At 33.3% G+C, this 14,803-nt stretch overlaps 1 protein-coding gene across 2 annotated transcripts in view; it reads right to left on the bottom strand.

The window, feature by feature from the left end:
- The window catches only part of NELL2 (neural EGFL like 2), a 301,007-nt gene that overhangs the window by 153,113 nt on the left and 133,091 nt on the right, over positions 1-14,803 (bottom strand). For both annotated transcript variants that reach the window (XM_016146451.2, XM_016146450.2), the window contains exons 11-12: positions 9,799-9,890; positions 6,817-6,919 (exon numbers count right to left, since the gene is read on the bottom strand). In XM_016146451.2, the coding sequence (XP_016001937.1) occupies positions 6,817-6,919; positions 9,799-9,890 (195 nt within the window). The remainder of the gene's footprint in view (positions 1-6,816; positions 6,920-9,798; positions 9,891-14,803) is intronic.

The raw sequence follows: 14,803 nt of genomic DNA, 5'->3' as shown, positions 1-14,803 counted from the left end.
AATGCTGGAATCCATATTTAATGGAAATTACATGATTATACATCATTCGAACAATTTTCAAATTGCCTGATGCACATTATCTGTCTAGTTCTTCATTGTCTAATGAATTATCATTTCAGTCTAAGTATAAAAGAAAAGAATAATAGAAGAATATATTTCATGTAGCTAGAATAAACTCATCTGCTTATAACCAAGAAAAGACTTACTTGAGCAATTCATGAAGATGGAAGTTCTAAACTGGTCCATTTTATTTGTAATCAAATTACCACAGAATACTGTGATTCAGTAAAAAAGGGTGGACTGAGCTATACCACAGACAGGAGTAGGTGTATCTGGTACGGCACAGTGGGTGGTGTCCACTGATTGGTTGGTACTCATAATTAATATTTTGAATTAATATTTTGAATATCACCCCAGAATTAAAACACGAATGCAACTACAATGTGTAGTAACATATTCTTTGCACAACTTAAACTTTAAAAAAGGTAATGCTCTCAAAAAGCAATGATGGCTTTAAAAAAAATAGAAAAGAAATCAAATGAATTAATCAATTCTACAGAAATAAAAAAAAAATAGAACAGAGATATGTGAAGATCGGACAAATACAGTAACTCCCCCTTATCCTCAGGGGATATATTCCAAGGCTCCCATTAGATGCCTGAAACTCACATAGTAACAAACCCTATGTATACTATGTTTTTGCGTATACATACATACACACCTATGATAAAGTTTAATTTATAAATTAGGCACAATAGGAGTTTAACATCAATAATAAAATAGTACAGTTATAACAATATACAGTAACAAAAGTTATGTGAATGGATTTGGGGGCATTCTTTAGTAAAATAAGGATTACTTGAACATAAGCACTATGATACCGAGAGTTAATCTGAACCTAGATGGCTACTCAGTGACTAACAGACTGGTAGTGTATACAAAGTGCACATGCTGGACAAAGGGCTAATTCATGTCCTGGGTGGAACAGAGAAGGATGGAGCGAGCGTTCACTCTGCTACTCAGAATAGTGTGCAATTTAAAACTTATGAATTATTTATTTTTGGAATTGTCCATTTAATATTTTTGGACTACAGCTGGCTATGGGTTACTGAAACCAAGGAGAAGTGGGTACTAATGTATATAGTGGAAAATAGCATTTACATCACTTGACAACATAATTTTTCTTGACAAGATTCTTCACAATCTAAATTCTGAACATTTAGAAGTAAAAAGTTCATTTTTAAGAGGAAAACATGTTTTTCCTAGGGTCTTTTTATTTCCTTCTTTTAAACAGCTAATTTGTTAAAATATATTTCATTGCCTTTTTACAGTGCCTGAGGGGGAATAATTTCCGCTAAAAAGTCATCTTCATTCTCTATCTCAATAGTTCAGTGTATCATCAACCTAAAATGAAAAGGCTCCAAAATATCAGTTCATATTTATTCTAAACTTAAACAAATTACTTAAAAAAAAAATTTGGCTCATTTCTTAAGATTCAGAGTGCTAAATCTCTGTGTAATTTTACCCGTTGATGTTCAAAAAACTTTTAGAAGACTGTGACTAAAATACAGGTACTGTTCTGGATGCATTTTTATTTTTCTCTCATAACTATATTTTTCCAAACTATCTTTCAATTTTTCACTTGGCTGCATTGTCTCTTCTCCCATTTTCAGACTCCGCCCAATCTCTGCCCTCACTGTCTATGCCAAATGCCACCTTTATTAAAATCCATTTCCAGTTCTGCCTAAGTAGTGGTGAAGCTCCACACCTCAGCATCAAATACTATGTACATGCTCACCATACAGTGTCTCATTGCTGCAAGAATATTCCAGCTCTTAGATTTCAGTGTGATCCTACTTTCATTGGTTTACGTTCAGTTAGGGAGTGCTTTACTTCTTATCAAAAATGTTTTTTTTTTCTATTAATACAGAGACTTGAAAACTGAAAATTTCATCAATAAAAGTCTAATTTACTCTAACAATGTCAGACAACTATTTTCATTTATTCTCTCAACAAATAAGTTAGCTAAATCTATTGGCTCTTTTACTGCTTTGAGACAAAATGCCAGGGTCAAAAGGTTTACTACTGACAAGTATAAATTCAGACTCCATTAAAGTGGGTTGTTTCCAATCTACAGTGAATAACTTCAAAAAATTAGAGTATCATAGTCCTATTACCTTCATAGTTGCATTTCTAATCATATGCATTTGGGTTTTAGGTCTGGAAGACCTGGATTTACCTCTAATCTCTACCACTTACTGGCTATGTAAATTACTTGTGTAAGTTAATTAACTTTTCTAAACCTTTAGTTTTTCTCACCTGTAAAATTAGGATAGTATCTACCTCACAAAAATATAAGGTTCAAATGAAATCATGTATGTACAAGTATAATAATATAGTATTTATTAATAACTAAAACAATAAGAGTATAACTAATAAGCTACAAACCAAGTATGTTGAGATATTTATCATAGAAGAAAACTCAAATATTAATTAAAGATACAATCTAGCCTTACTTTCATTTCCTCCTTTGGATTTTCACCTCAAGGATACCCAGTTTTCTATTCCTTTTGTGAGCTTTCCAAACTTACTTTTCAAAAGAAGTTCTGTATCTTCTATAGTAGTTTTATAAAGTATTAATATGTATTTTTGCATAACTGGATAAGTAGGGAAGTGTGGATACAAAAGATTATGAGTAAGAGCAATATACATAAAGGTTATACATAAAACCGAAGAGAAAGAGGAAACATTAATTTTGAGGTAAATATTTGTTGGTTTTGCCTAAGGGCATCTATTCTTCCTTTTTGGAAAATAAAACCAATCTAGTCATACTCTGGATGAATATTCACCTTTAATGTAGCCCATGAACTTCCAGGGAAATGGACTTGACTGCCCCTGAGGATACGGCATTCCACTGGTCTGGGCGTATGATCCAGATCAGTTTAACAGAGACAAATGAAACTCAATTCTGGGTCTTTTGTTCAGCTCATGAGGATATTGAGCTTTTATTTCCACCAACTTGAGTAGCATAATGATGTGAGCATAAGAATATCAAGAGTTTACCAAAAACACATAGAGCCTGAAAATAAAGCCACCTCAGAGGAGACAAACTGAAAGACAAAGGCAGGGGGTGGGACTGCATTCCGAATCAAGCTGCCTACTGGGGCCATATGATCCATTTTTTGCTTAAGTCAGTTGGATTAGGTGTTCTATCACTTACACTTAAAGATCACTAATTTATTCAGGTATTATTTGCAAGATGATGGATAATTCTGATTTTTTCAAAAATGTGATTCATATGCATGCATGAACATTTTTAAAAAGTACTAATAGCAATGGGTTTCTTTTTAATGTGTATAAGAAATACATGAATCTAATAATGAATAATTTCATTATTTTATGGATACCATTGTTTAGGAATTAAACAAAATTTTAAAAAATGAGTTGACTAACAGTAGATATAAAAAATTAACTAAATAATGTTATTAGTAATATACAGAAAATAAGAATAATAAAGATATATTAATAACATGGGAAACTATGAATTATCCAGAAGTTGGAAAAGAACAATCTACACTCGCTCAGCCTTCTGCACATCAATGCCCTTACTACTTATAATTATAAAGCATGATGAAGTAAATGCTAAATTATAGTGGAGCATCCAGTAAATAGGACTTGGCGGTACCTCAAGCAGAAAAAAGGGTTGCCAAGGGATAAGAAGGAAAATGGGAAGAGCTGCAGTTATGAAAACTATATCATATTGTTTCTGTATCTTTAAGTCAGAGTCCTTACTGTATCAGTGAGTATATGTAATTTGTTCTAAGCTTCCTTGAAAGTAAAAAGAACATTCCTACTACACTGATTCTGAGATGCTACTACAGAAGATAGCCAGCTGCAGGGTACCTAGAAAACAGCCTTGGTTGAATTTGATTTGGTGCCTAGAGATGTAGCACTTTATTTCAGTGTTCAGTTTAGTTTCCAACCACTAGCTGAGCCTCTATTGGAAAGGTCAACACTTTAATCTCATGCTCTGCCTTCAGGGAATATTTACTAACTCTTGTTGAACAACTTACTTTTTCATATGTAAGCACAGCCATCTTTAGCACTAAGCAGACAGACCTGGAAATTGGAGGCCAATTTTATTATAAATAATTTGTCACAACATATATGTAGAAGTCGACCCAAAATTTAAGGCTAGAGAACTTGAGTTTTTTTAGTTTAAAAGTCAGAGAATGCCAGTACTCACTTGTTTAAACGTTTGACGTCAAAAATTGAAACAATCTTAATTAAAAATGGCGTTAAATGTTTCAAGAAGGGCTAACTTGTCCAATTTCAGTTTCAGTATTATCTAAGCCAGTGGTTCTTAATTTTGGCTGCATAAAAGAATTTAACTGGGGTTTGGTTTTTTCTAAATGGTGATACTAAGACTTAACTTCATCTCAATTACATAAGAATCTCAGGTAGAAGGGGTATAAGTCACAATGCATTTTGTCATTGTATTTTAAATGTGCTATGTAAATACATTAATTTTTAAAACTATAAACAATTTAAATATAACAATTTTTGTGGCTAACTTTTCCATTTCCTAACTTGCTTGTTTCCCTTTTCTAATTTGCATTTTCTAAAAAGAAATGAATGTAATCAGGGCTTCTCATGACATCTGAAAGGCTCTATCTCAGTTTCTTACCCAAACCTTTTCCTAGACAAACTTAACTTCTACGTTATTCACCTCTCTAATCTCCGAGTAGCTCCAGAACATTACTAGCAGATGACAGACGGCCACAAAATTTTAACACTCCTTCTCTCATGGTGGGATCTATTCCTCTTCCGCTTGAATCTGGGCTGTCCTGTGACTGCTTTGACCAGTGAAACATGGTAGAAGTGATGATGCGTCAGTTCCAGAACTAGTCTTTACAAGCCCACCATTTAAGAAGTCTATTAGCCCGCCAGAGACCACAGGGAAAAGTCCTGAGATTGTGAGGAGCAAGAAAGAGTTCTAGCTGTTCCCAGCCTTCCCATCATCCCTACAAAGATGCCCAGCATATAGTGAGGCCATCTTGAATCTTCCAGCCCAGCCCAGCTTCTAGCTGAGTGATCCCAGTTAATATCATGTGGAAAAGAATCACCTGGCTAAAATCTGTCCGAATTTCTCAACCACAATATTAATATATAATAAAATGGTTGTTGTTTTAAGCCACTGAGCTTTGGGGAAGTTCATAATACAGCGACACTGATCAGTAGTATCAGCATAATCTGGGAGCTTATTAGAATGCAGATTCTTGGGTTTGGCCCCAGACATACTGGATTACGATCTGGATTTTATTAACATCCCTTGGTTATGTATGTGCACATTTAAGCCTGAGAAATAGACTACCTGCGGCTGCCAAAGATATTCTAGTTATGCTGCTGATTGGAAGTCCAGTTCCCAAATCATGTGACTAGAATGAGTATTCTTGATTCATATCAAATTCCATACATGCTCTGTACAAGGCACTGGCTCAGGCACTATGGGGATAAAAACTCTAATGGCTCTCCTTCTTTGTCTATTTTTAGTAGTGGTTCTTAATTTCTGAGAGATATTCTAAAAGCTCCTTGAAAGGCAGAACGAGTTTTAAGCCATTTTGAAATTCCCCAAATTCCCTTTCACAGAACTGAGATTTTATAACTGAAAACTGAATGAATGGAAGAAGGAACTAAAAAGAAAAAGAAAAACACTGCACCGCCATGCTAAAAATGGGAGTGGAGCATCTTATGTCTACTTTGAATAAATTAAGTTAAAAAGAAATAAAATGGTATGTTTTATAAAGTTTCTTTTCCTTACTTTTTTCTATCAAATTTTGCTTTGCATTAACATCAAGGCCATTACTCAAACAAGTGCTGGTAGCTCATTTATGACAGTTTATTATACACTATCAACTATATGAGTTATGAGTAACTACTATATCCAGGTGTCATACTATGTATTAAGGATATAGAGATGAATATAAAGACCTGGCTTTGCCTTCAAGGTGCATAGTCCAATGAAGGAGATGGATTCACAAACATATAATTTCAAGATAATACAGGAATACATATATAATTTCATAACTAGCAGGGATCATAAAAAGTTTCATATAATCAATTTTAGAATCTATAATAAAATACTAAGTGTAAAAATCATTAGTGATGGGGAACTCTCTGCCTCCTGAGGAGTCCCACTGCCTTTCAAAAAAGCTGGGCTCAGATTTTGCTGTTTTGTTTTTTTATATATATATATGTTAAACTAAAAACCTGAGTCCATTTTACTTATTGGTCCTAGGCCTATCATGACAGAGGCAACACAAAACAAGCAATGCATGTCTGATGGCCTCTTTTTTCTCAGTAGTTGAGAGGCCTATGAGTGAAGAGAGTGGAAATGAGAAGAGAAGGATCTAAAGTAATCGAAATAGGAATTATGTTAAGTCAATTATAAAAACAAACTGAAGAGAAATAAAAAGCAAGCAAACAAACAAAAACTAATAAAAATAAGTCAGCACTGTTTTTAAATTTCTTCAGCAGTGTCATGCTGACTCAGAACCAGTACACAGAGAGGCTTAGAGATCCAGAGCTTGAGACAAGATGCCTAGCAGATACACATGGGAGCATCTCAATTTTAATTCAATAACAACAATAAATACTTCATGTCTACCTACTGGGTGCCAAATCAGGAAAGCATTTAAGGAAATACTACTCATCTTTGAAAATAACTTGTTTATAAAAATTTCAAGTTCATCTCAGTTAAATTAGCCTCATAAAATGACTCACACACATAACTCTGACTTTAGAAAAAAATCTTACCTTTACAAACTTTGCAACAGCTATGAGACAAGGTAATCTGATGAGACTCTGGACAAAGCAAAGCTGGACAGCCTGAGCTCTCAACCAGCTTCATAGTCTGGTCCTGTGAGGCGAGAGAAAATAAATGTTTCAAACTTCTCAATTAGGACTTAATTAAGAAGTTTCCAGATCTAGCATTTGAGAAGCCTCTTCTAACATGAGACTAAAATTTCCATCCTCACAACCTCTGTAAAGATCACAAGCTCATTCATGAAATGACATTAAAAGCACAACTGAAAAGCCTTTAAAATGGACAAGCAGCACTTTATAATGGATATTGTAGCTATGTCTATAATTCGCCAAACATCTGGGTAATCCTGAAAAATTCTGTTAGTTTTACAACACATTTGCATATTCAGATGACAACTATGGCAAAGATACAGCTTGAATTAGATGAATAGTTCGATGAAAAAACAAAAAATGAAAACTGAACTTTTTAAACGTTCTCATTTCAAAATTTTCTAAACTGTTATGGATTTTCACAGGTGAGTCTGGTAAAAAGAAAAAAAAAAATTGAGGATTTCCCAACAAAACTTTAAGGGAAATGAGGGCAGGATTTATGTCACTTCATTTAATACTGCTCAATAGCTTAGAGTTTTAGATATCGTGTCTATAAGAACTGTTTTTATGAAGTACTCCTTTCAACATCTCCCTCTTCCTGGTTTATTTACGAAAAAGACCTCCAAATCATCATAATTCCTTATCAAACAAGTGGCAAGAGATGTATATATAGTAGAGTCAAATGCTAGTCTTCCTTTGGCTTGATAGTAATATCCATTCTGGTTCTTATTTTCAGAACCACAATGTTTGGCTGTGTTACTATTTAAGTCATAGAGTCCCAGGAGATATTTTCAAGGCCACATAACTGATAATAAAGGAACAAAGAAGGGCTGGAATTGCAGCCCAGTAAATGGAAGCATAAGAGAGCTGTCAATTATGTGAAGGAGTAAATACAGAGCCTAAGGGGCCTGAAGGGAGAAAAAATAATGGAAGTCCTTACTATCAAGAATTTAGTCAAGAACTACAAAAATTTATAATAATCTGCTAGAGCTGTGCTGTATAATCAATATTAGCTTGATGTAGCTCTTGAATACTGTTAATACACAATACACAAAAGATTTTAAAGACACTATGGAAAAAGAATATAAAATATTTCATTAAAAATTTTACAATGATTACATGTTAAAATAATAATATTTTGGATATAACAGGTAAAATATTTAGCCCAGTAAAAATTACATTTGTGGCTCGCATCATATTTCTATTGGATAGCACAACATTAGAGGGTAGATAATAATGCCTTTTTTTTTGAGTAAATAGAAGGTACCATTTGTTCATTTGCCCAATATTTACTAAGCACCCGCAAAATTGTCTATATAGACTTCTCACTAAACCAATTTAAAATAAAAGAATTGTATAACTATTTTAAAATCAGATAGGCAACTACCCCAGTAAATGTCTAAAGGACAATTATCAGTATTATAGAACACTGGTCAAATGAAAGGAACACACACACACACACACACTGGACAGAGAAACTTCAAACACCCTCAAAATTTTTAAATTTAGAGCTGATATTTTAAATTTAGAGTTTACCATTAAAAACCAGCTGGCCGAGGTTATCTACTTTCCTTGAAGAAAGTTTTCTCTGATACTGTTTTCTCAATATGGAGTCACTCGTTCTCCCTCTAAGTCCTCCAATACTCATATATCTATAGTGGGGGGTACTCCATTCAAAACAGCATTGGTATAGGAATGCTGATAGAAAAATATCTATCTTGAAACACAGTTCAGCAATTCATGTTAACAATGTTCCTATGCCTCAGCACCCTTATTTTTAAGATGGTAACCTATATCATAGGAGAGCCGATTTAAAGCCAAAGAAGCAGCTACAATACTCTATAATATGCATGAAGAAATTAGAGCTTTCATGTTCTAGAAATCAAATCTATCACAGCCTTGCCTCTTTACATCTCCTCTTTGCTTATCCCGAAGGTCTTCCAACTTAAGATGCATAAAGCGTGTAGCTGGCTTTTTTCATATTCAATTTATCTTGACAAAATTCTTAGAATTTTCCTTTCCTCAACACTTAATATTCATACAAATGCTCACAGTTTATCAGTGGCGCCAGCAGAGTAAATCACTTATCTTAATTTTCTACATAATCTATACATACTAAATCATCTAAAACCCATGTATGGGAGGCGTTTAAGGATAAAATTAAGAATTAAATGGTAATGGAATGCTAAAGCAAAAACTTTACATGTAGACAGTTTCCTTCAGACAGAATATGGCTTGAAATATACATTATGGCCAGGAAATATAACATTATAGTCTATCACAGTCAAGTATAAAAAGTGTTAGGAAACATATTTAGTTTTTCAATTAGTAGATCAAGAAGAAGAGTTAAAAAGAATCACATTTACTTCAGAATCATACTTTAAGAAACCAAGGCGGTAAATTAATAAAGAATTCTCCATATAAAATATTCCTCCCAAAGGGATTAAGATTATCAGTCTCATCTCCACCCAATAAGTAATTTTTATTAAATAATTTTTAGGTTTTATTTTTAGTCAAACTGAGTGTTATTTCTCATGTGGGTCAAAACCATGAGTAACAATGGGCTTATTCCATCCATATCAACATTTTCTTCACAACAGTAAACGAGGGGCTGATTTGAATTTGGAAAACATAAAACAACTTCATAAAACTTTAATTCGATGAAAAAGCATTTTTATTTATTGGTAAAATTATTTTGCAACCATCGATTTACATGTTTGCAAAAATAATGGGAAATTCTATACATTTGAACTATAATTAGGATCTTAAATTTTTCTTTGCCTTAGTTGTTTTAAAGGTATTACAAGGGTGAGATGTTAAAAAAAAATTGCTGTGTTTATATAACTGAAATATTCTTGAAAAACTGATGAAAAGTTTCCTTACCTTGCACTCATAGAGAACACATACTCCAGAAGAGGAATAGACCGTATTTCTTTCTCCTTCAAAGTAGGTTCGTCCTTGAAATTGGCATATTGCTTTGAAATAAAAAAAAATACATATATATTTTTGTTTTTATTTTTCTTTAGAAAAAAATAACTTAGAAATGTTCAGATTTTTCTGCAACAATATTTTACATGTTCTCATACCTTTTCAAAGTGTTCGAGTAACTATAAACCTAAATTCAATCTAGCACAAGGCACATGCAGGCTCAAGTTATTATCGTGCCTATTAAGTTCAGAGAATAAATAAAGTACAGAAAAGATGAGAGGCAATGGCAAGTCAGAAGTAGAAAAAGGAGTTCTGACAAGCTGCCAGTTATTTGCCTGCTAGATGATGTCCTATTTAGGACCTATTAAGTGGTGCTTTGTGCAGCTACAAATCAGTGGCAACACAAATAGGAGAAAAATTCATTTTTTAATATACCATTACAGAATTTTTTTTAAAAATTAGAAAAAAAGCTAATTCATTTCAGCACATACATGTAAGTTTTATATTTTATGGATTAGTATTATTGATTTATAATTCCATGTTAGTATTATTTTATTTATAACTACAAATAGGGCACCCTATTTAGGATTTGAAAGGTCTTAGCCTAGGCCTGCCTTGCTTTCATCACAATTAAATAAAAATTTAAAACAGAACTTCAGCTTTGATGGGAAAAACATTTTTAATTAGTGAAAATGAACAGAAAGTATCACATACTTTTTTGAAACCTTTAAACTATTTACAATTTACACAAACACCTAGCCAATGGAAATTGTTTGTTTTGAAATAAAAGTCTCACACCATCCATGTTGACTCATCACCTAAGTAGAGACAAATTTACCCTGAAGCTAACGAAGCTTAATCTTCAGTATCTGTCTCTGGCTTAGATTGTTCCTAAGATTCTGAATTACTTTTGTTTTCATAATTTTGTACTGTTTTTCTTTGAAAGAGTGCTCGATATTATAAATGCTTTGAAGCCCCATAACACCTCTATCACCCCAAGGTAATTACTTCAAAAGACCAGCGGAAACAATCATCTGACAGGAAAAGACTCAAGAGGTTTGTTAGTCCTATTCACTAAATCCAATTTTCAATTTTAACTGCATGGATTTTACAAAATAGATGTGCATGTGTCCTTTTAATTTCACTATAAGAATTTGAAGGTTCTTCCTCTTCAGAATATATATATTCCCATTACCTTTTCGGTATCAAGTTATATATAATAATTTATAATAAAGAAATGAGACATACTTTTTATTAATAATATTAAGTATATATATGATTGTACAAATACTCATATTTAAGGTGTAACCTAACTTTCACCTTCACTGAAAAATTAACTGATTATTTAAAAGCTGCACATTTAAATAATGGATAGAATGCACTTTTTAAAAATGTCATCCTTCAACTGATCTCCTTACTCAGCTTTTATTAACAAATTTCACTACATCGTATATATAACTGGCAAATTGATTTTAAAATTTTTGAGTATGCTGCAAAACAAAACTTAATTGCATAAATTATATTATTTAACTGGCTGAAGCTTGTTCACTCATCAATATTCAAAATGAATCACAAATTTATCAGTTGCATACTGTCATATTATGCATTAAAATGGCCTGCACATTTAATGAACATCATTAATTATAAAATATATCTCTTCAACACATAATTTTTAAGTATGCTTTTCTTCTTATGTGATCCTGTAACCTCAAAATAAGATCTGGAATATTGTGCGTTCAATTATACTTAATAAGTACTGCATTTTATAAGATAATAAGAATAAATAAAATCTTACTTCTACATAGGACCTGCCATTCAAAGGTTATATCACTCCATAACTGCAGCCTATTTAAGTCTAAGGGTATGCTGAAGAAAAAAATGATGCGCCAAGTCTTTCTTAGAACAGAGGGGAAAGGAAACTGCAAAAAACACAAGGGTAATTTCTCCTTACACAAAGCCTTAGGATAATTTAATATTCATGCAGAGCAGATGGACCTTCTGTTCTAAACTCTTAATTCAAAAGACTCAAATAAGCAACCTGTGGGACAATAAGGCACCAAATGGAGCTTGGAAGAGGGAGTAAGCACAAAAACGAATGGGACCACAAGTGCTTCGCTTCCTTTCAAGCAATGAGCACAAACAGGGTAAACTTGGCTTAGAGAGAACCCAAAGTGAGTGATTTTTGCCTTGAACTCAGAAAATCCGTAATTATCCCTTAATATACTACAGTGAATCCTGAAATTACCATTAAGGGAGCTCTGGGACTTAAGAGTAGAGTAAGGGGTAAAAGCCACATTAATTTATTAATACATTTAAAAGCATATACTGAGTTTCTACTACATGTCAGTAGTCTGCTATGTACTAGGATTCAAGGATGAATTTTCAAGCTGTCTATTTAAGTAAGTGCATTTTATGTGCTTTCCTGTATATATGTTATACTTTGATTTAAAAAAATATTAAAAGAAATGTAGATTATTTTGTTCCAGGGAAGGAATAACAATAAAAACAATTTATTGAATAATTTACCAAAAAAAAAGTTGAATGAGACATGATTCATGTCCTTACGGATTAGTAGGGCAGACAGACTCATACACAATTAACTACAATGAAAGCAAACTGGAGTGCTATAATCGAGAAATTCATAAGTTATATGTAAATACAGGAGACTGAGTAGTGAACTTTTAAGAAGAGACAACTGAATCAAGGCTGAGGAAACAAGAGCTGGTGAAGGACCCAGGCTCTAGTATCATGTACTTAGGGCTAAGGAACAAGGAAAGGAAATGAAATGGTTTTACTGGAACCCAATGAGTCAGGTTATGAAGACAAGACTGCCTAGTGAGTGCGTAATCATGAAAGACATAGCTACTGCCAGAAACACAGGCTGGTGCAATGAAGGAGCAGAGAAAAAAACATGGCCAACTCTCCCTCCTCCTGCCTTTCAATTTCCTGCCAATGCCAGCTGGCCAGGAGACCAGGGCGATGCAGTCTGCAGAAGTCTGGCTTCTGGGGCACAGAGTAGGTCCGAGAAGGACAGAATGGAACTGGGAGTATAGGGTATTCAGGAAGATTAACCAGCACCTAGCACAGATGGCTATCATATTAATTCACTTTAGACCATAAAGAGCTCTGGTTTACAAAGAAAGGTTGCTTAGAAGGTCATGAGAGAGTGAAACACAGAAAAAATAAAATTTTAAGAGAAAAAATATAGACATTTACAAAACGCATATTCACTTTAAAGAAAAAATCCAGGTAGCTTGTCAAAATGAGTTCCATAGGTAGCAGGAGGCAAGACCAAGAAACTGAGCCCTGGAGAGTTCAAGTGTCAACACAGAAAGAAAAGCTGAGTAGGCCTACACCCCGATTTTAACCAAGGTCATCCCTGCAGGTCTCAGGAACAAAGCCTCAGAGATAGTAATCACTGTGGCTACCACAACAACTGCAAGAACATCTGTAGAATTCTCTAACTGCAATGTACCTGCCAGCTTACCTTTCTTGAGTATAAAGTAATCACTTCCTAGACAAAACAGTGAAGAAATAATTGTTTTTGGTATATTTATTCTTTAATTCAATTGCATTCATATGTTCATAGTTAGAGGTTTCATTGCTTTCCTAGTTTGAGTGTGTATATAGCACTAAATTTCTTATGATATAACTCCAGATTCCTATGCCCCCATTTACTAGCTTAAAGAAGAATTATATTAACTAGGTTACATTTTCAAAGATCTATGTTTAAATGATTTATTGAATATATTGCATATATATATTACATATGTATTTTAAGATGTGAAGTTTCTAGGAGAATGAATAATAATTCATGTATACAGGCTTATCACTTTGCAGACTGAGAAGCTAGACCCCCCTTGAAGTAAGACCAACCCATACCACTATAGCTACTCTTAAGTTATTAATATTAACCAATGTTAAGTACATATTTACTGCGACTCTGGTACATACTCCTTTGTGCAGAACTCCAGGAGGTATCATTCTCATCACAGAATTATGTTACCCAGAGTTTTCCAGTACACAGCCTCTTCAGCCATAGGTGGGGACATAATTAGAACTTGGGGAAATGCAATAGGATGATATGACAATTGGTATATATGTTTTACTAAGGCTATATTAAACATCACTCGTTACATAGTTACTAGCATCGTAATTAAAAGAGAATCTCCAAAAGCAATTATGTGCATTATTTTCACTTCATGCTTCCCCCTATTTAAATAATTAACAAGAATTAGGAAGACAAAAAATGGAATAGATGCAACTTTGATAGTCATCAGTTGTAAAAACGTGAAAAGTAATTTATAGCACAGAATGAGAAACAGATAAGTGAAAGGACTTATAGGACTCTAAAAGTCCTAAGTTACACATTAAAATCCTAATTTACTTGTTATTAATGTAGACGAATAAAATTCAGGTCCCTCTAAATGAGATTTAAATCAAGTTCTATCAACCTCTGTAGAAAGAATTATCCAAATCTATAGAAAAATATTTTAGAATATAAAAGCAAAAGGACATCATATTATATTTCACTTCAAAATATTTCCTTACTGCACAGTTAGCCTTTCCTTTCATTACTAGATGGAAAATATATGAATCCACTTTAAACTTCCCAACTGGTATCAGCATCTTTAAAAATGATTTGACACAAAATTAAAAGTTATAGATACTAAGAAGAAAACCAGTAGAACTCACATAGGTGAGAAATGAGATTTATAGTTTCCTTAAAATTCTCTTTTGAGAATACCAGGTGTCAGTGATCTTTAGATTGTTTAAGCCATCTGTTAAGGACAGAGTTGTACTTAGTACTAACTTTTAAATGATGTGCTTTGACATCTTGATTTCCTCCGGGAGGGCTCTTAAAAATCCCATGTACAATGGCAGTTATTTCATTCTGAGCCAACATGATATTTATTAGTGATATACAAATTGAAGCTGTTGGGTGAGAAAATATCTCATT

This window comes from Rousettus aegyptiacus, unplaced genomic scaffold (genome assembly GCF_014176215.1).
Source record: "Rousettus aegyptiacus isolate mRouAeg1 unplaced genomic scaffold, mRouAeg1.p scaffold_m13_p_2, whole genome shotgun sequence".
Taxonomy (NCBI): Eukaryota; Metazoa; Chordata; class Mammalia; order Chiroptera; family Pteropodidae; genus Rousettus; species Rousettus aegyptiacus.
This window is presented reverse-complemented; position numbering and strand designations above follow the sequence as displayed.